Raw genomic sequence first — 26,680 nt, 5'->3', positions numbered from 1 at the left:
TTAAACTTTAAATAACCAGTTGTTCTTTAAATTAAATTAATTTCATCCATCCTTTTTTATTTTATATGCTTATTTCGTCTAATATTTATCTTAATTTATAATGACCCAACATCATTCAATGTAAGGAAACTAACGACTGTTTACATTTTTTTTTAAATTCGTTATTATCTTAGCCATGGTCTTTCTGAATTTTTATTTACTTTGAACACAACAAAATAAATATTTATAAAACCGAAAGAACCACAGCCCACATTTTTTATGTAATACAATTTTGTGCAGCTTTAGCAGAAGTATTTTTTGTTGAACTAGGCATAAAATTGTATTTACCTTGCAAGAAAGATAAATACATTTTGAAGAATAAAAACATACCGTATTTCAGCTTTAGGGCTTATCATACCATTTAATGTAGATGGATTCCAAATTGCAAAGGCAGTTGCATAGCTTTTTAATATATACTATGTACGCCAGGTCATTGATTTGAATTTGGCCGGGTTCCAATCGCTGGAGGTCAATGCCGGGTCACATCAGCGGATGAGTCTCTCATTTGACGCAGGTGTTGCAAGTTTGTTGCCAGTTCAATTCTAATCAAGAAACACGTATAAGTTTTTTAATCACCAGGCTGCTTTACAAAATATGTGCACGGAAAAAATTGTATTATACATTGAAGAAAACTTAATCTAGGAAAAAAATATAACACCTTTAATAATTTTAAAACATTACAAAGCGAAAGTATTTTAAATTAAAATTGTAAAATTGTTTTGAATACAAGTTGACCATGGAAATATATATACTTTAGAGCCAGACTTAAAAAAAAATCATTGTTAAAAATTCTTCAAAAGAGAAAATTCCAAGTTTTATAGGTTATATGGATGACATTGCAATGCATTCAGAATAATTAGGCTATTGAAGAAAATGGTGCTTTGAGAGTCGGATCATCCCAGTTGATCACAATTTAATCATTTATGAATGGGTTATTTTTACACATTGTTTTTGCCAAGTGTGAATAAGTTCAAAAACCTTTTTGTGATAAGAGAACCGCTGGCAAACACATGCGAAATTAATCGGTTATTGCAATTTTCCCCTGACTTGCACTTAAAACCCGGCGACAGATCAGCAGAACCAAGAGGGGTGGAAAAGTGAAAAGCTGGAAGCCAGACAGTCGACGACTGACTTCCTGTGGTCAGCAGAAAATAGTTCGCACAGCTATGGAGAATCAGAGCGCTATATAAGCCACAAGACGGGCTGGAAGAAGCCATCAAACGTCGTTCAACGTTTGGCCTGATCCGATCTGCTTCTGATCCACTCCGACATGATGAGTCTGCGCCTGTGCCTGCTGGCCACCTGCCTTCTGGTGGCGGCCCAAGCCTCCAAGGATGGTTCCAACATGCAGCTGAAGCCGACCAAGTGGCTGACCGCCTCCGATCTGGAGAGTGTGCCCTCGCTCAACGACATCACCTGGGAGCGTTTGGAGAACCAGCCCCTGCAGCAGGGTGCCAAGATGATCGAGAAGATCTGTAAGTAAATGAATAAAAATATACAGAAACAGGGATGTTTGAATTGACTTAAAAATGTGTCTGAAAGTATGCAACAATAATGTTGAAGACCGGAAGTCCAATGGATTTAATTCAATTTTTCATTGCATACCCTTAGACACCTTTATGGGAGAATTTAAAAGTCTAGTGAATCATGTGAGATAACCGATAATTTAAAAAATTTAAAAGCCCTTAAAAAGGTGCCTGAAGTATTCGAAGTCCGGAAATACGATGGACTTAATTCAAATTATCATTGCATAGACATCTTTATAAGTGATTTTCAAAGTCTAGTGTTATATGTGGTAAAAGAAGCACTTAAAAAGGTCCAAAAATCCAATAGATTCATTCCGAAAGACGATGTTAACTGCATACTTTCATACACTTAAAAATGTGATTTCAGGAAGTCTAGTGATTTCAGTGGCATTCCCCGATAATTGAACATTAAAAACTAAATAATTAACATCCCTTCCTACCCCAATTGAATGCAATCCCTAGACCACGTTGGCCAAATCAAGCACGATCTGACCCCCAGCTTTGTGCCCAGCCCCAGCAATGTGCCCGTCTGGATCATCAAGTCCAACGGCCAGAAGGTGGAGGCCAAGCTGAACAACTACGTGGAGAAGGCCAAGGCCCAGCCCGGTTTCGGTGAGGATGAGGTGACCATTGTGCTGACCGGCCTGCCCCAGAGCAGTCCCGCCAACAAGAAGGCCATGCGCAAGCTGGTCCAGGCCTACGTCCAGAAGTACAACCTCCAGCAGCAGCAGAAGAACGCCCAGGAGCAGCAGGAGCAGCACAAGAGCTCCGACTACGACTACACCAGCAGCGAGGAGACCGCCGACCAGTGGAAATCGGCCAAGGCTGCCAGCGGCGATTTGATCGTGAGTTTTCTTATTCAATGGGTTCAATTTAAAGTTAATTGATTAACTATACTCCCTTTCATCAACAAGATTACGTATTTAAAATTCCTATAAAAAATTTAGCTCATTGAAATGTACTCCTGTCGTTTTTGTACAGGTCTTTTTATTTTGTTTGACTTTTAATTAAAGTTTAGGGGTTTAAGGGTTAACAAGACACTCCCTATCATCAGCAGCATTTAAAAACCTTAAACGTAAAGATTAACTATAACTGTTTTCTTTTTGCAAAAAGTTCTTAAGAATGCCTTTCCATACTCTAAAAACTATATTTAAAAGTAAAGTATGTATGCATTTGGCGCGGAATAACATTTCTAATTTTAAATTAAATCTTACCCTTGCCATCAGTTACTGTTTGCCTAAAATAATGGCATTTCAAAACTTCTAAGACCTCGTTTTGGAAGGGAACTCATCTCCTATCGTCAACATCTGTTGTTAGAAGAAGTTATTTTAAATGTTGGCTTTTACGAGTTCTTTACTGTGAAGTTAAGCCAAAGAGAGGAGGCTTATTTTTACACATTTGTATTTAAATCTATTTATCTTCATTAACAGATCATCGACCTCGGCTCCACCCTGACGAACTTCAAGCGCTACGCGATGCTGGATGTGCAGAACACCGGCGCCATGATCGGCCAGACCCTGGTCGAGCTGAGCAACAAGGGAGTGCCCCAGGAGATCATCCATCTGATTGGCCAGGGCATCAGCGCCCATGTGGCCGGAGCTGCCGGTAACAAGTTCACCGCCCAAACTGGACACAAGCTGCGCCGCATCACCGGTCTGGATCCCGCCAAGATGCTGTCCAAGCGTCCCCAGACTCTGGATGGTCTGTCCCGCGGCGATGCCGATTTCGTGGATGCCATCCACACCTCGGCCTTCGCCATGGGCACCCCCATTCGTTGCGGTGATGTGGACTTCTATCCCAATGGACCGTCGACCGGTGTTCCCGGTTCCGAGAATGTGATCGAGGCGGTGGCCCGTGCCACCCGCTACTTTGCCGAGTCCGTGCGTCCCGGTAGCGAGCGCAACTTCCCCGCTGTTCCGGCCAATTCCCTGAAGCAGTACAAGGAGCAGGACGGTTTCGGCAAGCGCGCCTTCATGGGTCTGCAGACCGATTACGATCTGCGCGGCGACTACATCCTGGAGGTCAACCCCAAGAGCCCCTTCGGTCAGCGTAGCCCCGCCCACAAGCAGGCCTCCTACCATGGCATCCATAACGCCCAGAACTAGGTCGCATCTCACCCACACACTTTCAGCCACTTTCTTCTGATACTCAGAGAAAACCCGGAAAACAACGTAGTCTAGTTTAGAAGTTCTATTGAACAATCAAAAAAAGAAAAAACTTATAAAATCCCATAAAAATAAAGCTGCAAATTTTCAAAAAAAAAAATGTTGAGTTTAACTAATGGATTTATGGAGTTAAAGCAAAAAACAACAGAGCAGATAGTTCGATTTCACTATCTGCTCTAATTTTCCATTATTGAATCGGAAATCCACATTTTTATAATTGTAAAAAATCTGGATCAAGTAATTTAATGAGAAAATTTGTAATTATTTAGAGTATCATCCTTAAATTATATGCAATTACATATGTATATTAGTTATATTTTCAAAGATAAAGAAACATTTTAAAATTGATTTAGAGAGAAAAATTAGTTCTTTTATCTGGTTTATTTTTTAAGGCAAAATCTTAAATATATATACATATATATATATTGTTTCCACTTTATACCCTTATATTATTCTTTTGGATAATATACGCGCAAGCCAAAATCCATCAAATAAATTAAGCTAAAAATAATTAATATGTACATATGCAATAAGAACTGATCTTAACCAGATGCCCAGAAGAACATGATAATAAACGCAAACAATTAAATGCTTATAATACCATTATGATACCTAATAATAGAGCAAGGCTAAAACACTTTGGAAAAGTTTAGTAGAAAATGAATTCAAGCAGCCAGATTCCGAAGTGCACTTCATAAAATTATTTAATAAATATACCTGAAAAATGTTTATCCTAACATCCTTTTGAAATCTTGCTAAACAAGCTTTTAAGTAGTTTGCCAGTCGTGAATAAGTCGTAAATTTAAAAGTACCCTTGATATTCATTAAACAAAATTTTTAATTATCAGGTATGCGAACTTGAGATGAAAGTTTGCATAAAGAGATTGAAATGGAGTGAGTGGGAGTGAGGAAACTACATAGTATCTGTTCGCCGCCACTTGATATGCACTCAATTAAAGGTGCATTTAGTTTACCGTTAGCGCTTACACGTTTAAACATCGCTCGCCAACCTGTATGCAAACTCAATTGTTTCTCTATTTTTCGGGCATGCGCGGTGTAAATGTCAAAGTTGAACTTTATCACATGCAATAGACAAACTAGAAAGGGCAGTGAAAACAACAAAGCCAGAAAATTGCGAAAGCGAGAGAGAGAGTGAGTGAGAGAGAGGGAGATATGTAGCTGGAGTGACAGGAGCGGAATGACAACAGTTGGCGTCTTTTGTTTGTGCATGTCGTGACATGTTTGCTTTGACTCTGAGCAAAATACGCCGTAATAGCTTAAGCTTATCGCCGTTCACCTAGAAATGCTTTCTCGTTCACGCTATCTCCTGCACCTGCCTGCACACCCCCCCTTTTTTTTTTCTTTTTTTCTTTTTTTGCAAAGCTTGCAGCTTGCTTTCTCTCAGTGCTTCTCTCTGTCGTCAAGAGAGCGCACAAGGACGCCGGGACGTTGGCATTTCGTGGGGCCCTCCATGTTTCTTGCAGGAGTTATACTTATATTATTCATTGGCCGATATGCATAAATCCAATTTACGGAACCCCCTTTTCAGGGGGTTCTCAAAGTGAGAGATAGATAGCGAGCATTTATTTGGCGCTTTCTCGCGCGCTTTTGTTGCGCATAACTTAGAACAAGGGGTGTTCCAAAAAAGCACAAAAAAACCCTACTTTACCGTTCAATATGGTCAATTTAATTGTGTAATTGAAGACAAAAAAAGATTGTTGTAAGTTTCAATGCTTCTGTAAAAAATATGTACTTATAAGACACGAAAAGTCAGTTAAAAAAAATTATTTGGTCAATGGCAACATTACGTATGAGCGATTTTTTCTTTTTCACTCATACGTTGGCAGATTATTAAATTATTTGGTCAAAGGCAACATTACGTATGAGCGATTTTTTATATTTCACTCATACGCACTGTTGGCTTCGAGCAAAGACTTAATAGTAACCGATTTAGTATGATTAGTTTTTTTTAAGAAACTTTGAAAACGATACTTGCGCATCGCATTAATTAAAAAAAAATATATATTTATTCCACACCAAAATCTACAGTTTTAAATAGAGAGCATCACTCTTATGTACATACAAATGTATGTATATCTATAATTGAAATACTGGTTCCTGGTCTTAAATTATAATTTTGTTAGATAATTTGTAAGAACGAAAAAAAATTCAAGCAGTTGCTAAGCTTTGAACACCTTATTTATGTATACAAATTATATTGTGATCAATAGGATAAATATGTAGTTGTGATATCTTTGGGTTTCAAACGTCTAAATCTGAAATTATTTTTGGGAACGCTATCGCTCTCTCTCTCTCTCTCTCTCTCTCTCTGCGCCTCTCGTTTTCTGGCTTTTCTCTGCGTCTTGTTCAATTCATTTCAGTTAAAGTTTATATTAAATGTAAAATATACAAAAAAAAATATTGATAATAATTAAAATGCTTAAATACATAGCAATTTATATAGCAATTTATCCCGCCAGATACATTTGAATTGTTTTCCGTTTTACAACAAGCCCAGCTGACTGACAGTAAGACCGTAGCATACGAAATTCGGTCACACTACAAAGAATAAAGTTTTTCCGCTGGCCAAATTGTTTTTAGGCTTTAGTTCACAATCGAACGCGAGCCGAGTCGCAACACCGTCGTCGCGCATCGCGTGCTGGTTTTTCAGTGTGTACGTTTTGATTGCAAAAAAATATAAGCAAAAGAGGAAGGCAAGCAACAACGCTGAAAAAAACCATTTTTCATTTGCGGCCTGGAAAAGCGCCCCAAAGAAAATGAATAGATAAATTGTGTTAATCGCCCCATCGAGCCAGCAAATATTTACTATATATTTATATTTTGTTGTTGTGCTTTTTTTTTGTTGCGTTTGGGCATTATTCATTTGTTAATTGTGCAGCTGCCCGCTGCCTGCGAGTGATAAAAATGTGAGTTTCCCTTGAAAGACTGTGCGTCGTCTTTCCTTTTTTTTTATTTTATTTTTTGGTTCTTTGTTGCGGAAATAATAGTTTAAAAAAAAAATGCGCAAATTTAGTTAAGGATAACGGTGCTTTTGGGTGGATGTGTGTGTGTGTGTGTCTTGTGGGTTGTTTGTAGCTGCTCTGCGTAAATGCGTAAGCTGCGTTGTGTGTGTGTGTGCGTGCGTGTTGGCTGTGGCCAGGTCTCAAGGTCCCGTTAGCTCTTTCTCACTTGCACGCTTTTCTCTCTTCTCCACACAACAAGTCTGTGATAAGAATTTTCCATGCGTAATTTTCACGTAAAGATTTGTTTTGTTTTGTTTGGCTTTTCGCAGTTTGGTTTTTCTTTTTTTTTTTTTTTTTTTGTTTCTCAGTCTTAAGCTTCCTACTTCGTTTAGTTTTTGGGCTTATAACTTTTATTTTACTTTATGGAAAAAAGGGGATGTATTTGAGTAATAATCTCCTGAATTTTCATCACCTACTTTTTAATATTTTTTGAAAATGTTAATTTTTTTTCGACTCAGCAAGAAATTGGTAAATACAATAAAAAAGGTTTTAAAGGTTTCCAAAATGTTTAATAAAATATTAAAATAACAAAACAATAAATAAAATTGGAACTACTCATTGGAAATGTTTAGGATTTATATCTCGGTCTTTTCTTCCCAGAGGCGGATGATTACGAAAAAAACTATTTTATTTGATGGACAATAAAATAATTCGATTTAAAATTGTTTTAATTTTAAAGTGCTATCCGTAAAATGTTCAACAAGAATGTTATGTTGACATTTGCTATCGTATTTTTGTAAGACCGTAACACTGTTTTAAGTAATTAAAAGTTTAAAATTGTATGCATGTTTCAACCATTAATATTAAATTATTAATTTAATTTTAATATTTATATCTGTATCAAAAAGTAACAAAAGGAAGTAACTATGGATAGCTATTTTGTGGCATGTGCTTTTTTTAAGCGTGCGTTTGCTGTGTTTTTGTTTAGCTTCTTGTTGTATTTATAAATTATTAATAAGCACAAAGCGTGCCACAGGTGTGCAACACAAAGTTAGCGAGAGGAGGAGAGTTGGGGAGTGAGACAGAGAAAGAGAGCCAAAGAGAGAGAGTGCGACCTTTTTTTTTTGCTCTTTTCCGTCTAATTTAGCTCACTAAACTTGAGACTCGGATTAAATAGGCTTTGCTTCAACCTTTGCTCTCTTTGCATCTCAACTATTTCCGTCTCTGTCCCACTAACGCTTTCAGTTATTTCCGCTTGAGTGCGTTTATTTATTTATTTTTTTTTTGTATTCCTTTTTATAAACGTTTATTTTTGCTCTTTTTTGTACACCTTTATTTATTGTATTGTATTTCTTGGCCAATTACCATGGCAATTTATTTATCAGTTGGCGTTGTTGTTGCTACAATTGAGCAAATTCATTTTCCCCATTTTTGCCAGACTTAATAAAAAGACTCTGTATAAAAAAAAAACTAGAAATTTTTAACCTTTAAGCTTAACACTGAAAAAAAATGGCGCTTGCCTTTGCCAACCCGGCTTTCGTATTGAGCATATTATATACATAAATGCTATTTGGCAATAACTGAATCAAACAAAATTTTTTTAATACCAAAATTTGGCTATAAAATTGAATAAGATCATAGGAAAATGTATATAAGATTATACTGATTTAAAATATAAATTTATAAATACGGATTTTGCCGCTGACCTAATATTAAACCTAAGTTTCTTTGTGGCATTCGAAAGTTCGTTTATTGTTTTTTGTGATATAGCTAAATTTTAGAGAAGTCTGTTGCTGTGTTTTTTCGGTGTATACCCTTGTTTTACCCTTTGGTCACATCATAAAAAAAAAAATTGTTAAATGACAAAATACATCATAAACACGACCACATTGAAGGCTACGTGCACTTTGGCCATCTCTTTTATGGCCAGGCCATATGTGTGATTTTGTAGTTTGTTTATTGATGCACAGTGTGTCGAAATGCGTGTGAAATTGCACGTCAATTAAAATTTCAAGACTATGAAAAAAAATACTCAGAGTTGGTAAATATTACAAACATTTAAAGTGTTAATAAAATGCTAATAAAATTAATAAAAGTCTCAATAAGTTAATTATTACCTTTTTATTGTTACCTTTTTTTTTATAATAAGGCTCAAAAATTTTAATATTATTTATGACTTATGGCCAGTTTTTTACTATCCCAATATAAGAAGCTTTATTTTAGTAAATCTTATCACTGCAAAGCCTTTTCTCATCATGAATTTCCATATTGCTTATCTCTTTTAGCTCTAAATTGCTTATAAGCTGGGTTGTTTGCAGAGCTATAATTTGGCAAGATAAAGAGGATAATTTCTTTAGCTCGCGTGCAAGAATTTTATTATATTAACTTTTTACTTCACTTGGTTTAATTTAAATTGGCTTCTAATACCTTTTGGCTTACTTTCCATATGTGAATAACAATGAAATTTACGCTGAAAGAAATATGGTTAAAAGAATGGTCTAGCATTAAATCTGTTTTGTATTATCGCACAAAGTGTCGATACATAGCATTCGTAATTAATGAATCAAAAACTATTAGTTTTCTTTTGATTTATAATAGTTTTCTTTCAAAAGATTGTTAAGCCATCGCGTACTGCCCAGCCTATTATAGCGTACATAGATTTTCACATTTCCACAAACCTTTGATCCAGGGTGGCAAAAGAAAATCTGTCGGCGCATTTTCTGTGTCACAAAATGTAATTATGCTAAGGAGGCAAAAGGGGATGGGGCAGGCAAACGAGGAAGGGGGAGCAGGCGGAGAAAGCTGGGGAAAAGGGGGTCGGTAGCAGAAGAAAGCAGTGGCCATATTGTTGGGGCTTACGATTGTGTTACGGCCTGCCTTGTAACTGCCATGACATAAACATGTGCATGTCTGTGTTTCGTTTTTTTTCCCTCTTCTTGCTGTTCCCAATAATTATTGATTGACTGTCTTTCTGTGCTGTGCTTGTTGTTGCAGCATCGCCTCTTCAACTTTCCAAACATATGTACATCCTATGTGTACAAATACTTATCTAATCGTGGTCAAAATATATAAGAATTTATGAAAGTATTAACATTTATTTTGCATTTGCTTGTTATCCAATGAGTACCAAATATGTGTACTAAATAGTTTATTACTGATTACAATAAATAAAATGCAACCAAACTTAAATTAGACTTAATTTTTGAAAACAATTTTAAGAATTTTGATGAATAAAACAAAGAAAACTTTTGTTGATAAAGTGATGAAATGATATATAATCCAGTTTTTAAGCACTTCTTTGTTTACTCATTTAAAAAAAAACTGTTCGTTAGATCACAAATATGCAAAGTGAACAATGTAGCTAAAACGCCATTTTCATCAATTTAAAATTTCCCCTCCTCGAGTTCTCGACCCACAATAAAGTCCAATTAAAAAGAAAGCTCTTTTGGGATCCATAAATTCAAAGAGAGAATATAGTACCATTTAATGAGTAACTAGACAAATTTTGTGGTCGAGATAAATGCCAGATAAGATCTAAACAGATTGGGACTCTAATGGAGGTCATTAGCGCCGGAAGTTGACAGTTTGTAACCACAGTGGAGATAGATTAAATGTAAAAAGTTCGCGTGCAAAGTAGAAACAAAAGAAAAAAACAATAAAGGTAGAATGTCTATTTAATTCATTATTAAATTTTGTGAAATAATAAATCTGTATTCTTTTACAAAAGCTTGTCCTTTAAATTAAAAAAAAAAACTAACTATATTTACGGTGCTTAAGGTATATCAGGTATATATTAAGATTAGATTACAAGAAGGCATGGTTTTGACTGACAATAAATCACGTGATTGCTCATAAAAAATGAATGTAATGTAAATCAACATCCCTTAGATTAAAAAGCTATACATTTTTCAAGAAATGTTGTATTCACAATTATGCAGGTATTTTCTGATGTCTAGCGTACATTCATTTTTTACTTTAAAAAAAAAGTGTTAAGAAGTATTTAAACTCTAAAGAACCATTCTTTAACGCTTACAAACTTTCCTCAAACCGATACTTACTGTAATTACCGCCCACCTATGTATATCAATAGGAACCTAATTAATATTGATGCACGGGAATCCATTACTTTGCTATCAATCATAATGATAATTCCCTATCGCAGTTCGCATAGCACTCGACCTTAAACACGTGTTAGCCAGCTCATTGCCATGTCCACCACCCCCCAAATTATGCACCCACCACCACCCACACTCCCTCCACTTTTAGTCACATTCCGATAGGTCAAAATGCGATGCAAATGCGTCAGACGTCCAAGTCCTATGTGACCCCCACTCTCACGGCCCATGTGCTGGAATTGCTGTTGTCAGCAGTCAACAATAAATCCAATTAGTAAAAAAAAATAGGAAAGGTAGAAATGGTTCAAGGTAAGAACAGCAACGAAAATATTGCACGATAAACTGAATTTTGGCTTAGTAGTAGCAGTCAGTGATGACATGTTTTCAATAAAAAAACCAAACTTATCAGAAGAAAGTGCTTAAGTTTAGGGAGTTTATCTGGGAAGCTTAAAACTTATGTTATATTTAAATTTAAAGCAATTAATTTCTCTTAAAAACAAAATATTCGACTATTTTACGTCGAGTTTAATCGTTTTATATTTTGTACAGTATAATTTTATGAAGCCTTCAAAAATTTTATTGATACTCTGTTTAAGATTGTTTTTTGCTTTTAGTACTTAAGTTGCATTTTAATAAAGTGTTAATTAGAAAGTGTAGCGTTTTGAACATATGCTCCATTTATTTTAGGTTTTTTATTTGTACTTAATTAATATATTCCTGTTGCAGTTACGTTTTTATATTGAAAATATCAAATTGTTGAACAGTTTTACGAAGTACTAAGTTTAAATTATAACTGGACTGCCAATCTATACATAAATGAAATAAAAATAAAATATATATACCTTGAAAAGGTCAAAGTAGGGAATAAAAGCGGAACTGACAGCACTGGTTGTCGCTGTGAAATGTGAGACCGTGCTTGACCTTATCGGATACTTTCTTATTGTTGTTGTCATTTAATTGACAGTGCCCCTCGTCCGGCCAACTAAAACCCCTGAGAGCCCTCGAGTCACATCCGATTATCTAGAGTGCCTGTCAGAGACCCCCCCTTCCCCACCTCAATTCCTACCATGTCCCCATTATGCTGTCACTCGAAATCAATAAATAAAATGGTAATTTACATTTTAGAACTCACGCATTAGTGGTATTACCCATTTGACACGGGACCAGCAAGTGACCTAGAAAAATATAGCAAGGGTGGGCCCATCAAAATAAAAACGTCAACTAGTTGGAGACCAAAGAAATTATAGAATTAAGTAAATTATATTGTGCGCAAATGGGTTTCACTGCCTCAAATAACTCGCGTTTTTTAAACCTCTACTGTTTTTATTTGTGTTTTTTTTTTACCTTTTAGAGTTCAGAAGTAAGACTAAAAATGCTAAGGAATTCGCGAATTGTTATTAAATATTAGTTCAGTTAAAATTTATAATTGATCGCGTTTTTTATTGCCTTCGATTTTTGTATATTATACTTCAATTTATAAACAATTATATTAGTTTATCGAATTTTTATGGGGTTTATAACAGTATTTAATAAAGTGTGTATTTTTAAAGCACTGAAATAGGATTGTACCTCAATAAGTTGTCTGAAAACGCTTATCTTTGTTTAATTGCATTTGAGAACTATTCAAATCTTTAATGAAAAAAAGTCTGTCGTTTACAGCTGTTTTACAGTTGTTTCGGAATTATTACCTTGTTTTTTTTTTCATCCGCTTCCTAGTGTTTGTAAAATTCTTCAGGATTCGGTAATTAACAACAGATTTTAGAGTAACCACACGTCCAAATAACACATGTAGTTTAATTAGTTTTTCTTATTATTTGTACATGTGATGAATATTAAACTCACCATATAAAATTCCTAAAACCTCAAAGTGGCAAAACAAAAAGTGGCTTTTAATAAAACCACTTTCATATTGTTTTAGTTACTTCTCAGAAGGGGCTTTATGGTTTTAGTTCTCAGTTTTCTCATTCGGTTAAATGTCACCAAAGGCACAAGGGAGAAGCCATAGCAACTAGCACCCACCTCCACCGAAAAAATTTCTACACTTTCCCCGCCGACTAACCTCGCCACGTTTCCCGTTTTCCGATTTTCTTATTCCGTATTCCGTATTCCGTATTCTCGGTCCAGGTCATAGACGACGTATTCTCCCGTGAAAAGCGTCGGACGACAGTGAGTGTCGCCTCCACATCATACAGCCATGACCAGCGGCAATCGATGATTGCCATTCCCTCAGCCAACAAGAGCCAGCGATAGAGGCAGCCGGAAAGGGAAAGGGAAAGGGAAAGAGAAAGAGAAAGGGAAGCCTTCAGCCCGCCATTCAAACACATCAATAGCCGGAGGCGATTCCCTCCCATTCGCCCCGTATTGAAAGCCAAGGACTAAAGTCACGCGGTCAAAATGCTGATCAAGGAGTACCGCATTCCGCTGCCCCTCACCGTCGAGGAGTACCGCATCGCCCAGCTCTACATGATAGCGGTAAGTGGAAAGCCGCATCATTAAGACTTCATATCCAAAACTAATTTTAATAATGATAGAAATTTATTAAAAATAATATTAAAATAAATTAGTAATCAGTTTTGCTAACTCAGTCTTTTAAAAAATCCTAAACACATTACATTTATTAATAAATTAATTTATAAAAAATATTTATTTAAATATATTTATAATCATTTATTTATAGCATAAATGTGTGTGAAATTTGTAATATATTTTGCAGTGTCTAGAACAATATAAACAAAATAAAAATTAGTTTAGAAGCAACCAATGTCAGGCTTTAGGTGCTTAAATTGTTTTTTTTTTTTTTAATATTTCATACTTTTGAATTTTTATATATTTAAGTTACTCTGTTAATTTAAGTAATGAGATGATTTCGTTTGGTATTATCTCGAATTTTTATATTTTACCAAATTAAATTGGTAAAATAAATATTGATTTATTTATATTGAAATATTTATTTTAACTGAATCAAATTTTAAGATAGATATCCTAGGCAATCAATAAATGTGCTATTTTTTTGTTTATATATCAAAAAAAAAAAAAAAATTCGGCCCCCGTTTCCTTTTATTCTGAAAATAGTTAGGAGTTGGGAGTAAGCTTGAATAAACAAAGTAATAACTAATCGATAATCAGTATTTAACAGTTGATGTAACATTTCAAAAGGGAATGTCGCCTAAAACAAACACGTTTAAAAATAATTCTGAAAGGCAGATTAAAGTTGATTAGTTCAAGTTTTTTAATTGTGCAGTATTTGGATAATAGGGCAAAAAACTGTCTTAGCAACGATATGATGCTATCAAGCAAAACTTTATAAAGCGAAATGTTTCCGGTGTGAAAGTTCAACAATTTTTAATTATAAACGTTGGTCGTCACAAAATTTACAATGTGTCTAGAATTGTTTACTCGCTTTCGTACGTTCGATCTATTTACAAATATTTGCCATAGCCAATATTTATTAAACGTTTTCCACGGAAATCTTCCCTCAATACGCCATTATGGATGTGTAGATTATTTGTAAAACTGTTTTCCCATCCACAGAAAAAGAGTCGCGAGGAGAGTCATGGCGAGGGCAGTGGCGTCGAAATAATCATCAATGAGCCATATAAGGACGGACCCGGTGGAAATGGCCAGTACACGAAGAAGATCTACCATGTGGGCAATCATCTGCCGGGCTGGATCAAGAGTGAGTTTAATATTACTGCCTATTTGCGTATTTATTATATCTATTTTATTTTATTTTAATTTATATTAAGGTCTCTTGCCAAAGAGCGCTTTAACCGTGGAGGAGGAGGCGTGGAATGCCTATCCGTATACCAGGACACGCTACACGTGTCCATTTGTGGAGAAGTTCTCGCTGGACATTGAGACATACTATTATCCGGATAATGGCTACCAGGATAATGTCTTCCAGTTGTCCGGAAGCGATCTGCGTAACCGCATCGTGGGTGAGTGGTCCTTAAAACAGTGAATAACTTTTAATTTTAATTCACAATCTAAAAGATTAATTAAGTGCTTAAACGAGTCTTAAGCCAGATCTCATACTAATATAATAAAAAAGTTTTTTATAGTTTTATATATCGAACCATATTATTTAAATATTTTAAAGTGAAAGTTATTACAATGTGTATATAAATTGTCTGAAGGAAATTAAAACAGAATAACATGTGCTTATTATTTAAGTTGTCTATTTTAAAACAGTGAATAATTTTAAATTTATAATCCACATTCCAAAAGATTAGTTAAATTTTTAAACAAGTCTTTTCTAAGACCTTATACTAAAATAACTACAGAGAAATTATTTTAAAGTTAAATGTGAATGCAGTTTTCTTTAAAACTTATATATCGAAGCATTTAATATAAATATTTTAAAGTTAAAGTTATTACAAAGTGTATATTAATTGTCTGAAGGGATTTAAACCAGAACGTGTGATTATTATTTTAAGTTCTGTATTTTATTAAAAAAAAACTTAAAAATAAAGCCAGTTAGGTTCTCGTTATGTTATGTGTTTTTAGTGCTATAGATAATAAATTTGTTTTATTTATATTTATATAACTTATATCTTTTTTAATATCCCCACTTGACTCGTCTTACAGATGTGATTGATATTGTGAAGGATCAGCTATGGGGCGGCGACTATGTGAAGGAGGAGGATCCGAAGCACTTTGTGTCGGACAAGACGGGCCGTGGTCCTTTGGCGGATGACTGGCTGGAGGAGTATTGGCGCGAGGTGAAGGGCAAGAAGCAGCCGACGGGGCGCAACATGTCCCTGATGACCGCCTACAAGATCTGCCGCGTGGAGTTCCGCTACTGGGGCATGCAGACGAAGCTGGAGAAGTTCATCCACGACGTGGCGCTGCGCAAGATGATGCTGCGTGCCCATCGGCAGGCGTGGGCGTGGCAGGACGAGTGGCACGGACTAACCATCGAGGATATCCGGGAGCTGGAGCGCCAGACGCAGCTGGCCCTGGCCAAGAAGATGGGCGGCGGCGAGGAGTGCAGCGATGGTCAGTCCGATTTGGCCACTTCCACCATCCTAGCATCCACTTCAACCCCACCAACCTCACATACTCTTGCCAAATTGTAAACGTATTAATTTGCATGGAAATTGAACCCTTTGAAGTGCATTTTCATTACCGAATCGAAGATATTCTAACGAAAGATTGCAAATTAATAGATCTTACTTTATGATTATTATCATCATAAAGCTTAGTTCAGATGCACAAATAAAAAATTATTTAAAAGTGCCCATGAGATTTAATATGAAAAAAAAATGTATTTTTTTTGTTGAAAGACAGCTCTTAATAGAAGCCATCGAAGTTTTACAGTAAATAATTTGGTTTCTTAAAAGACAGTTATTCAAGTTTTTTACAAAAGGATGATTTTACAAATTAATTAATTAATTATTAATGATAATATTAAATAGTTAATAGAACTAGGTACCAATCCAATACATTAAATCTCAAATTAATTTGGTATATCATGGCCCTGTTTACCCATTTCTTTGTTATATGTCCCCATTAAACTGCATATTTCTCCATTGCAGATAGCGCTTCGGAGCCGTATGTGAGTACGGCGGCCACCGCCGCCTCCACGACGGGCAGCGAGCGAAAGAAGTCCGCTCCGGCCGTACCGCCCATTGTCACCCAGCAGCCGCCGAGCGCCGAGGCCAGTTCGGATGAGGAGGAGGGCGAGGAGGAGGAGGAGGATGACGAGGACGAGAACGATGCCATTGGCACCGGCGTGGATCTGTCGGCCAACCTAAGCGGCTCCGCCCAAAGGTCACGCTCCCAGAGCATCCAGATGGCCCAGAAGGCCAAGTTCGGGTCAAAGGGCGCCCTCCATTCGCCGGTGGGTTCGGCCCACAGCTTCGATCTTCAGGTGAGTCGGGCAGAACGACCCATAGGTGTCCTTTGCGTCCCTTTTGCTCTTTCTCGATGTCGATTTTGTGTGTTTAGGAGGAATGTACATTGTTACAAGTTGTGTGTTTTTTTTTTTTTAATTGAAGTATTATTCAAAGTGATGTATTACTTCTCAATACCCAAACTGATATTTGTCTGAGTTGTCAGAGAGATTTTAAATATGATTTAAAAACATTATTATTATCAACATTAAAATATTTAATTTAAACATGAAAAAATATAATATTATAACTTTAAAATGTTTTTAACAAATTAATATATTAAGTGTCAGTTATAAATGTAATTTTTTTTTAACTATGTCGAGGGTACAAGCTTTGTATTTATGAAAACTATGAGGGCAAATATGTTTTTAGGATTCCATATTTTTTCTTCTATATATAAAATTTCAGTATTTACTATTTATGGGGTTTTAATGACACTTTTAAAAAATTCTTCACCATTAAGTTCAACTATTTCGATCTTCAATTGCAATTCTATAATAGTTTCCAATCATTTATTTCGAAAATATATGCGTGTAACTTTATTCTACAAGTCTCTGTTTTCGATTATCTGTGTTTTGTGTGTGTTGCTATGTCCCTAAAATGTGCTGCGTCTTACCAAAATAATCTTTAATTTACCTTCCATCCAACACGATCTACCGCCAACAACTACAACACAATCGATTTCAACACAAAAAATCCAAAAATAAAACTATAAAAAAAAAATAAAAATTCACAATTTATTGCAAATCTAAACAAACACAAATACAAATATACCAAATACCAAAATAAAATCAGTCCAAAAAGCCGCATGCAAAAACAGCGCCTCGCAGACATGTAAGTTCCTCTTCCCCTCTCTGTCACTCTCCATCTGCCCTCTCTGTCGTTTTCAGTATCAGCAAATTACCCAGCCTTTATACTATCGTTTTATATAGTAAAAATATCTACTGTCCTTTAGTTAGTTGCTTAGTCGCAGGTCTTGATTAGTCAAGTTCTATTAGCTTAGCTTACGGCTGTCCCACTTCCCACCTATTAATAAGTTCGAGTTTTTTGTAGAACAAAATCGGAAAAATAATTAAACAATACTTTTGTTTATGAATACGTTGCACATATTAAATCAATTTACGTTCACCGTAGGTGGCCAACTGGCGAATGGAGCGATTGGAAGTGGACTCCAAATCCAACTCGGATGAAGAATTCTTTGATTGTTTGGGTAATTATTATTCATTTTATTTTATGAACCTAAAGATTATAATGTTATAAATTATGTTATGCAAATAATGGGCATAAAAGACTGCTATAAACGGGAATTCTTTATGACAATTCGGTCCCTGATGGGGACAACCTTTTGTAAAATTCTCTTTTGGAATTGTGAATTAGATCATAATAGTAACATGTGTCTTTACTTAATTCAAGAACTGTCAAATCATAAAGAATTCGCGTTCTTAGTGTGTCAGTTTCAGTACTTAAGGGCGCGAATTCTTTATGACAATTTGGTTTCTTATGGTCTTTGATTATATAATATGTTTAAATTCCCTTTGGAATTGTAAACTTAAGTCAAAATAGTTACTATGGTGTTTTATTTGTATTTAACCACACAAAACAGCGAATTCTTTAGGATTATTTAAATAACGATTTTTATAATTGTAAACCAAACTTATTCCCCATTTTTTTTTCCAACAGACACCAATGAGACGAACTCGCTGGCCAAGTGGAGCTCTTTGGAGCTGCTGGGCGAGGGCGACGACAGTCCACCGCCACATGGCGGACCCTCGAGTGCGATATCCGTGGGTGGGCGTGGCCATTCGCGGCAGGAGGACAGCATCTTCAATCAGGACTTCTTGATGCGCGTCGCCTCGGAGCGTGGCAATAAACGGCAGCTGCGCTCCTCGGCCAGTGTGGATCGCAGCCACGACTCCTCGCCGCCAGGATCGCCGAGCACACCGTCGTGCCCGACCACAATTCTAATCCTGGTCGTCCATGCCGGCAGTGTTTTGGATGCGGCCAGCGAGCTGACGGCCAAGAAGTCCGATGTGACCACATTTCGCGGCTCCTTCGAGGCGGTGATGCGCCAGCACTATCCCAGCCTGCTCACCCATGTGACCATCAAGATGGTGCCGTGTCCCTCGATTTGCACCGACGCCCTGGGCATCCTGTCCAGCCTGAGTCCGTACTCCTTTGATGCCTCGCCATCGGCGGCGGATATACCGAATATAGCGGATGTGCCCATAGGAGCCATACCGCTGCTGTCCGTTGCATCGCCGGAATTCCATGAGACGGTCAACAAGACGGTGGCCGCTGCCAATATTGTCTACCATGAGTTCTTGAAATCGGAGGAGGGCCACGGCTTCTCCGGCCAGATTGTGATGCTGGGCGATTCGATGGGCTCGCTGCTGGCCTACGAGGCGCTCTGCCGATCGAATGGCAGCCAGCCGGGCATCGCTTCGGGTGCCTCGAATTCGGGCGGTGATGGCTGTGGCGGCGTGGCCAACACCACCGGTACCAATATTAATACCCACAATCCGCTGGCCGCACGACATTCGCGTTTGGACGACGACGAGCGACTCTTCATCGAGGCCGATTTGGATGCCAAACGTCTGTTGGTGGCACCATCGCCCCGGCGACGCCGTTCCAGCTCCTCGAGCGACTCGCGGGCCGCCAAGCTGGACTTTGAGGTCTGCGACTTCTTCATGTTCGGATCACCGCTGTCGGTGGTCCTCGCCGCACGGAAACTACACGATGCCAAGGCCGCCCTGGCCAGGCCCAACTGCCACCAGGTGTACAATCTGTTCCATCCAACTGATCCGATCGCCTCGCGTCTGGAGCCGCTCCTTAGCGCCCGATTCTCCATCCTGTCGCCGGTCAATGTCCCCCGGTACGCCAAGTATCCGCTGGGAAATGGTCAGCCATTGCATTTATGTGAGTATCAACAGGGGCTCTTTATTTCTACTTAACGTATTTAAGAAATATATATATATATACCTTTTACCATCTTTTGAACCACTGATTAAGAAAATTTTCAAAGGCCTTTGGGTCTTACCAAGTCTTACTAAACATTTTTAACAGTGTCCATAAATAACGTTGCTTAAGATTTTTTGTAAAGATACACAATTTTTGTTTTTTTAGTTTGTGCAAGAGTATAAAGAATTATACTTGTTAAATTAACAAATAAAATGTACAGCCTCATTTAAAAATTAAAAATCTTAAACAATGATTATTTTTGGTTAATGGTTTTAATTTAGATACATAATGTTAAAATACATTTTATTTTAAAAATGATTTTAGAAAAATAATTTTATTTTACTCAAGAAATTATTATTTTCGGCTTATGCTTTTAAATTAATTTAATAGTGTTAAACTACTTTTTTTTTTCAACTGTTTTTATAAATAAAAAATGTTTTGTTTACTATAATGAGCTGGTGAGGTAAACTTTCATTGGATGAATAATTATTCATTAGGATGAATAATAAAACTTTTGATATTATAAAAGTGCCACAGAAGATAAATTTAAAATTAAATTTGGTTTAGACAATAATTTACGAATAATAGGCTTTATAATATTTAGTATTGTATTAATTAAAGTTTATTTTATTTGATTTTTACATTTGTTTTAAAAAGTTTTTTATATACAAATTACGGGCCTTATAATTATTATTTATTTATTTATTTTAAGACAAGTGTTTATTAAATGTAAACAATGGTGTTTTTTGCTTATGTAGGTTTGTTATAAGCCTTATTTTTGTATTGACTTTATTTGAGATTTTAAAATAAATTAAAATTTGATTTTTAATCAAACTTTTTCTGCTTGCTATCCTTTCCAGTGGAGGTGATTCAGTCGCATCCGCAGCACTTTAACGATGGCAACAACCTGTTGGCCGGCCGCCGATTGTCGGATGCCTCGATGCAGAGCACGATATCGGGTCTGATTGAGAATGTTTCGCTTAGTACGATCCATGCCCGTAAGAAGCTCGTTGCCCGCTAGATGCTCTAGTGCATGAAACTATAACACAATCCCATATAACATTCAAATTGAATAAAAACGTTTGCTATTCATTTGCAGTTCAGAACAAGTGGTGGGGCTCAAAGCGCCTGGACTACGCATTGTACTGCCCGGAGGGATTGAGCAACTTTCCGGCCCACGCCCTGCCGCACCTTTTCCATGCCAGCTACTGGGAGAGTCCCGATGTGATCGCCTTCATCCTCCGCCAGATTGGCAAATTCGAGGGCATACCGTTTGTGGGCTCCAACGATGACAAGGACAACGCCTCGTTTCATCCAGGACAGCCACGCGAGAAGTGGATCAAGAAGCGCACCTCGGTGAAGCTGAAAAATGTGGCCGCCAATCATCGGGCCAACGATGTGATCGTCCAGGAGGGCAGGGAGCAGCGGCTGAATGCCCGCTTCATGTACGGACCCCTGGACATGATCACGCTGCATGGCGAGAAGGTGGATGTGCACATCATGAAGGATCCGCCGGCGGGCGAATGGACATTCCTCAGCACCGAGGTGACGGACAAGAACGGTCGCATCTCGTACAGCATCCCGGATCAGTTGTCCCTCGGCTATGGCATCTATCCGGTGAAGATGGTGGTACGCGGCGATCACACCTCAGTGGATTGCTATATGGCGGTGGTGCCGCCATTAACCGAATGCGTGGTCTTCAGCATCGATGGCTCCTTCACCGCCTCGATGTCGGTGACGGGCCGCGATCCCAAAGTGCGGGCGGGGGCCGTCGATGTCTGCCGGCACTGGCAGGAGCTGGGCTACCTGCTCATCTACATCACCGGACGGCCGGATATGCAGCAGCAGCGCGTCGTGTCCTGGCTGAGCCAGCACAACTTCCCCCACGGCCTCATCTCGTTCGCCGACGGCCTGTCCACCGATCCGCTGGGCCACAAGACGGCCTATCTGAACAATCTGGTGCAGAACCACGGAATCTCAATCACCGCCGCCTACGGCAGCAGCAAGGACATTAGCGTCTACACGAATGTGGGCATGCGAACCGATCAGATCTTCATCGTGGGCAAGGTAAGCGGCTTTCTTTCTTGTTTTATATCTTTTTTTTTTTATCAGACAAACGAGGGCTTTTCATTTATATTGTAATGTTCATCGCTTCATGTAAAATAGAATAGGATATAAAATGCAGACCACCTGATTGCCTCATATCATTATTTAAATGACCGCTGAAAGGCTGCCGCTGCATCGTTTACAGCCGATATATATAATATAATATAATTATTATGCATTTAAAGTTTATGTATGATTAAATTACATAAAATTACATGTTAAATGTTAAAATGCAGAATTCGTGATTTACTGACAATTTTTCGTTTGTTTAGGTAAAAATTTCGAAAAATTGTAAAATAAATATTTCAGTTAATAAAAAGATTTATTATTTAAATATAACTAAGTATAAGAGTGCTTCGATTTGAGTGACTGCTGAAAGGCTGCCACTGCATCGTTTACAACCAGCATCGTGAGCTAATTGTTAGCTATTTTTATAAAATATAAAAATAAAATAGTAACTGAATAATATTATGTTAATTCATTTTCAAATAATTAGAAGCTTACTCAAAGCTAAATTAATGACCGATAAATTGCAAAGTATATTATGGCTGCAATTTAGCTGACTGCTGCATCGTTTACAGCCAACTTTAGTGATTTTTTAACCACTTGATCCTTTTCTTTCGCAGGTGGGCAAGAAGCTGCAGTCCAATGCCACCGTGCTGAGCGACGGCTATGCCGCCCACTTGGCCGGATTGCAGGCGGTGGGCGGATCGCGTCCGGCAAAGGGCAATGCCCGCATGGTCATCCCCCGTGGATGCTTCAATCTTCCCGGCCAGACGGCCAATCCGCGGCGCAGAAGGTAAGACGCTGATGCCACTGGCTGGCGCTGCTTGCGACGATCCACTGTACAGAGCGCACCCACTGTAACGCCCGATCCTCGCTGTATATACATATCTGTATTTGTATCTGTGTTTGTGTTTAGTGTAAATAGGCCAACGCATTCGTGTATGTTAATGTTATATGTTTTGTGCACAGTGCAATGCCTTTAGCTGGTTCAAAGTTTGAGGCCAAAACCAAATGTAGGTTTATTTATAGCTTTCCTACCAAACGTTGCATCTGTCATTAGATTATGGCAAAAAAAAAAAGTAATTTTAAAATGGATTTTACCTATACTCTACTACAGGAACAAAACAGGGATTAGTTTTTTTTTTTTTTAACTTACAAGTTTATGAAGACAAAATCGAAGTGAAAAACTAGAAGTCATAGTTGGTTATAAATATATATAACACAATTTTTTTTTGATTACTTTACAATTTACAAAAATAGCTTAATTGTCTCTGTCTTACAAATAACCATTTAAACACAGAAAATAATTTCGATAGCTTTGTTATCAATATCCAATTAAATATGATTATCATTGCTTTATGTGTTACAATTTTAGAACAATTGAAATATTTGTTCCTCTAAAACATGGTTCATGATGGTCTTGACAATATTAAATAACATTAAGTAGGTAAAATAGTTCATTAAAAAAAAAAATAACACGGATTAACAGTTACTACTTCAAGTTACTACTATTATTAAGCTCTCAAAAAGGTAATTGACACAGCTAAAGGTATTATACATGTATTTCATTGGAAATTGCTTTGTTGATGTATACATATTTTGTGTGGCTTTCTGTTTCTGTTTATGTTTTTGTTTTGGGTCGCATGGCCGTTTAATTTGTCAGCCAGACTTTTGTTGCTTTGCCATCGGGACGATGCAATGACATAACCAATCCATTCGTCCATCCCACTAAACGTTGTTTTGTGCGTCTTCTTCGAGCGGGGGGAAAAGTCCCGCTCGGAATGAGAAATCCACAGTCTTGCCCAAATACCGAACCTCCAGTTCCATCATCCACCTAATCATGCCACCTTTTCCCTTGCCAATCCTGCGCAGCAACGCTTTCGAGCTGCAATTGGCCAACATCAGTCCCTGCAGCAGCAACATCAACAGTCCCGGCAGCAGCAACCACATCCTACTGGCCCAACTGATTGAGAATGCCATTGAGAAGGACACTCCGGCTGCCTAGGAAAATTAGATATTTTAGTTTCTTCTTTAGTTAATCAACAGAGTAAAACAAATTGATAGAAGCAATCTCTATGTTCCATCCATCCTCTCAAAACTAGTCCGCCACGAATCGTATTGTATTTATTAGTTTACAACTTTAAGTTTCTCGTAGAACAAATGCCGTATTATTTATGATATAAGTTTATACTATTATGTTTATGATTGTTATTATATTTGCATTCATGTACTATCCTTATTTGTATTTGTATGATATTATTTTGATTGCGAACAAAAGCCAAAATGCAACAAAACATAAAAAATACGTACGTCAGTATGTAAATCTTAATAAACAAAAAGCAGTACAGTAATGGGCCTGTTGGTAATATATATATATATATCTATATAGTATACATATATATGATTTATAATGTTTCGATTACGATTTGTGTCTTTTCTTTGTTTGTTCTTTGATTTACGGATAACAAATACCAAAAAAAAAATATATATATATAATAATACAATATACAAAAAAAAAACGCTTAACGCTTTACGGCCTCGAAACCCACCACGCTGTTCAAAACCCACCACGCCGACAAATACACCTCACACAATATACACCATATCAGGCTGCATGAACAAGCAACGAATGAAAATTGAATTGCAACCTAAACAAACAACAATAAATTGTTTAGATCAATTAAACAACAATAAAAGCATCTTGTAAACAGATAGAAGCAAAAAAAAAAAAATACAAAAACTATGCAGACAATTGGTGTTAGTTTTAGTGTTATAGAATATGCCCTATACTCCCCACACATTTTATGAGTTCTCTTGTTAAGTATTTTGAAGCATACCTAGCTGAGCATTTTATTGATTGATTGGTGTTGTGAAGAAAAACCAAAGTTTATGAAAACCAATGAAAATACCACCAATATTGGAGGTGAGGAAAAGTCGATGGAAATCGATGGTTTAAATGCCTCCGCCTCTAAACCGCACTTAGAGTGAAACGAATTTGAACACTTTTTTTTAAACAATAACTCTATCTCTCTTTTTCCAAAAACCAAAATTTGCTTGAAAAAAATAAAACAACACTTGCAAAACGAACACAACACCCACACACACACATACCTCACACGCACACACTGCCATCGACCTTGGTATCGATAAACAAACAGCAACGAGACGGGACTTTCATCACCCATACGCAGTGGTTACCTGAAGCGCAAGACCTACCTAAGCCACCACTAGAGCAACAGAGACGCAGCTATATAGATTGATCTATAATCCCCCCGAACCCAGATAGTAATCCCTTCGAAATAGAATGAAGTATATAGCCAAAGGACAACAACTCCGATGCCTCCATATGCCACATCCGTGTATATACCATATAATTATATATTTATATACTATGCGCGATATATTGAAAGTTCAATGGTGTAATATATATATCGAAAACCAAATTTGCAAATGAGAAAAAACAATTGTACAACATTTAACCAAAGTCAAATGTGTCACGCGGTGAGTATGCATATAAAGCACCAATTATATATCAATATTTACAAAATTTAGATCGATTTAAAGGAACTATTTTACTAAATCTAAAGAATATAGGAAAAATAGATAGAACAAAATTACTCCCTCAGAAATCTCTATTAACTTAAAATCATGTTTGAAAAAGGCGTTCAAAAGTATGCAATAATTCTTCAATTCTCAATTTTCAATGCCAAAAACCGAAATTCAGTTTATGCTGCATACTTTTGAGCACCGCTTTCAAATATAAAACAATGATGGAGATTTCTACGACATAAATGCTGGTTTACAATCTTTTCCCCAAGTTCTTATGTATTTGAATCAACATTTTTTATTCGCTTTTTTCCCTTTAGGTACCTGGAAAGAAAGACTGTTTCCTCTTGTTGTTTGATGGTTTTTCAAACCACTTAAAGCATTAAAAAGCATTGAAAACTACACGAAACAAAAGCCGATCGTAAAGCTATCTACCAAATACAATTATGAAAAGATATATACAAGGATATATTCAAAATATAGAACCGTTTAACATATGCAAGCGAACAAAGTTCAACAAACCAAGTGCGGTATAACATCTGAAGGACAACCTAATGAAACCGAAGATCTCCCGATGAATTAAGATGAAAACTAAGACAAGGAAGACGTGCGAGGAAAGCGTTGCAAAATCAAAAGGCAAATTTAATGCATTTCTTGACAAACAACCACTACAAACTCTCACAAAAAGTATAACTTAACGGCTTCCGTAAAACCAAACAATTCAAACCTTAAAATATATAACTATATTTGTGCGTGTAAAATTTACGAAAAAGGAAACGTCATGAAAATGAAAACAATCTCTTACCTGGCCCCAGAAATTTAAAATCTCCATAATTGTGATAGTATTTCGCTACCAAAAGTTAATTTAAAAAGAAACCAGAAAAATATATATGTATATATATATCTCTACAAAATTTGTTATTTGGCAAAAAAAAAAAAAAAAAAAACTGTCGAAAAAAGTTAAAAGAAGTTAAAATTATAGAAACTATTGGATATTGTGTAAACGTAAAACCCGATTATGTGATACCAAAACCAAAACCGAAACCAAAGTTGAGTTCGAGATGAGATCAAGCCGAAAACTCCTCGTGCTAGAAACCTAAACAAACAACTCATGGCGACCTGAAAAGATGCAACGGGCATGGAATCTGACCCATAAAGTACTATATATATATATATATATACCAATATGTCTGCTTAACCCAGTTACATACATATGTGCTGTCCACACAAGTTAACTAAAAACTCTCACACAACTTGGGAACCTAAAGAAATCTCAGATGAGGGTACAAAAAAGGAACTTTAAGAGAGCGAAATACACGATATATATGTTTGATCTGAAAAGGTCGGTCTACCTAAGACAAA

The 26,680-nt window shown here is 36.9% G+C and overlaps 2 protein-coding genes and 1 long non-coding RNA gene across 12 annotated transcripts; 2 read left to right on the top strand and 1 right to left on the bottom strand.

Annotated features, from left to right (window-relative positions):
- Window positions 1–235: 235 nt before the first annotated feature.
- LOC128265430 (uncharacterized) lies at window positions 236–9,918 on the bottom strand. Its single transcript, XR_008268864.1, has 3 exons — window positions 9,786–9,918; window positions 9,553–9,722; window positions 236–581 (listed from the first exon to the last, which is right to left on the bottom strand). It is a non-coding gene; the product is annotated as an uncharacterized LOC128265430 (long non-coding RNA).
- On the top strand, window positions 1,237–3,830 carry LOC128265429 (vitellogenin-3). The gene is made up of 3 exons (XM_053001441.1): window positions 1,237–1,514; window positions 2,028–2,410; window positions 2,996–3,830. The coding sequence occupies exons 1-3, from the start codon at window positions 1,310–1,312 to the stop codon at window positions 3,668–3,670; spliced, it is 1,263 nt and encodes a 420-aa protein (XP_052857401.1). The 5' UTR covers window positions 1,237–1,309; the 3' UTR covers window positions 3,671–3,830.
- LOC128265428 (protein retinal degeneration B) lies at window positions 6,340–26,203 on the top strand. Of its 10 annotated transcripts, none has more exons than XR_008268860.1 (14): window positions 6,353–6,657; window positions 12,933–13,280; window positions 14,340–14,484; window positions 14,555–14,746; window positions 15,396–15,806; window positions 16,346–16,680; window positions 17,498–17,536; window positions 17,837–17,912; window positions 18,383–19,618; window positions 20,521–20,658; window positions 20,760–21,727; window positions 22,393–22,565; window positions 24,931–25,273; window positions 25,639–26,203. XR_008268860.1 is itself a non-coding variant. In XM_053001435.1 (14 exons), the coding sequence occupies exons 3-14, from the start codon at window positions 13,203–13,205 to the stop codon at window positions 23,775–23,777; spliced, it is 3,924 nt and encodes a 1,307-aa protein (XP_052857395.1). In that variant the 5' UTR covers window positions 6,375–6,404; window positions 6,630–6,657; window positions 12,933–13,202; the 3' UTR covers window positions 23,778–24,123. The 10 variants fall into 10 exon arrangements, 6 of the variants coding, with proteins under 6 accessions (XP_052857394.1, XP_052857399.1, XP_052857397.1 ...); XR_008268861.1 differs by having other exon boundaries at window positions 24,382–25,273; XM_053001435.1 differs by lacking the exons at window positions 24,931–25,273; window positions 25,639–26,203 and adding an exon at window positions 23,645–24,123 and having other exon boundaries at window positions 6,375–6,404; window positions 6,630–6,657.
- Window positions 26,204–26,680: the final 477 nt, after the last annotated feature.

Source organism: Drosophila gunungcola, unplaced genomic scaffold (genome assembly GCF_025200985.1).
Source record: "Drosophila gunungcola strain Sukarami unplaced genomic scaffold, Dgunungcola_SK_2 000122F, whole genome shotgun sequence".
Lineage (NCBI taxonomy): Eukaryota > Metazoa > Arthropoda > Insecta > Diptera > Drosophilidae > Drosophila > Drosophila gunungcola.
The sequence above is the reverse complement of the archived record's forward strand: the minus strand, read 5'-3'. Positions and strand labels throughout refer to the sequence as shown.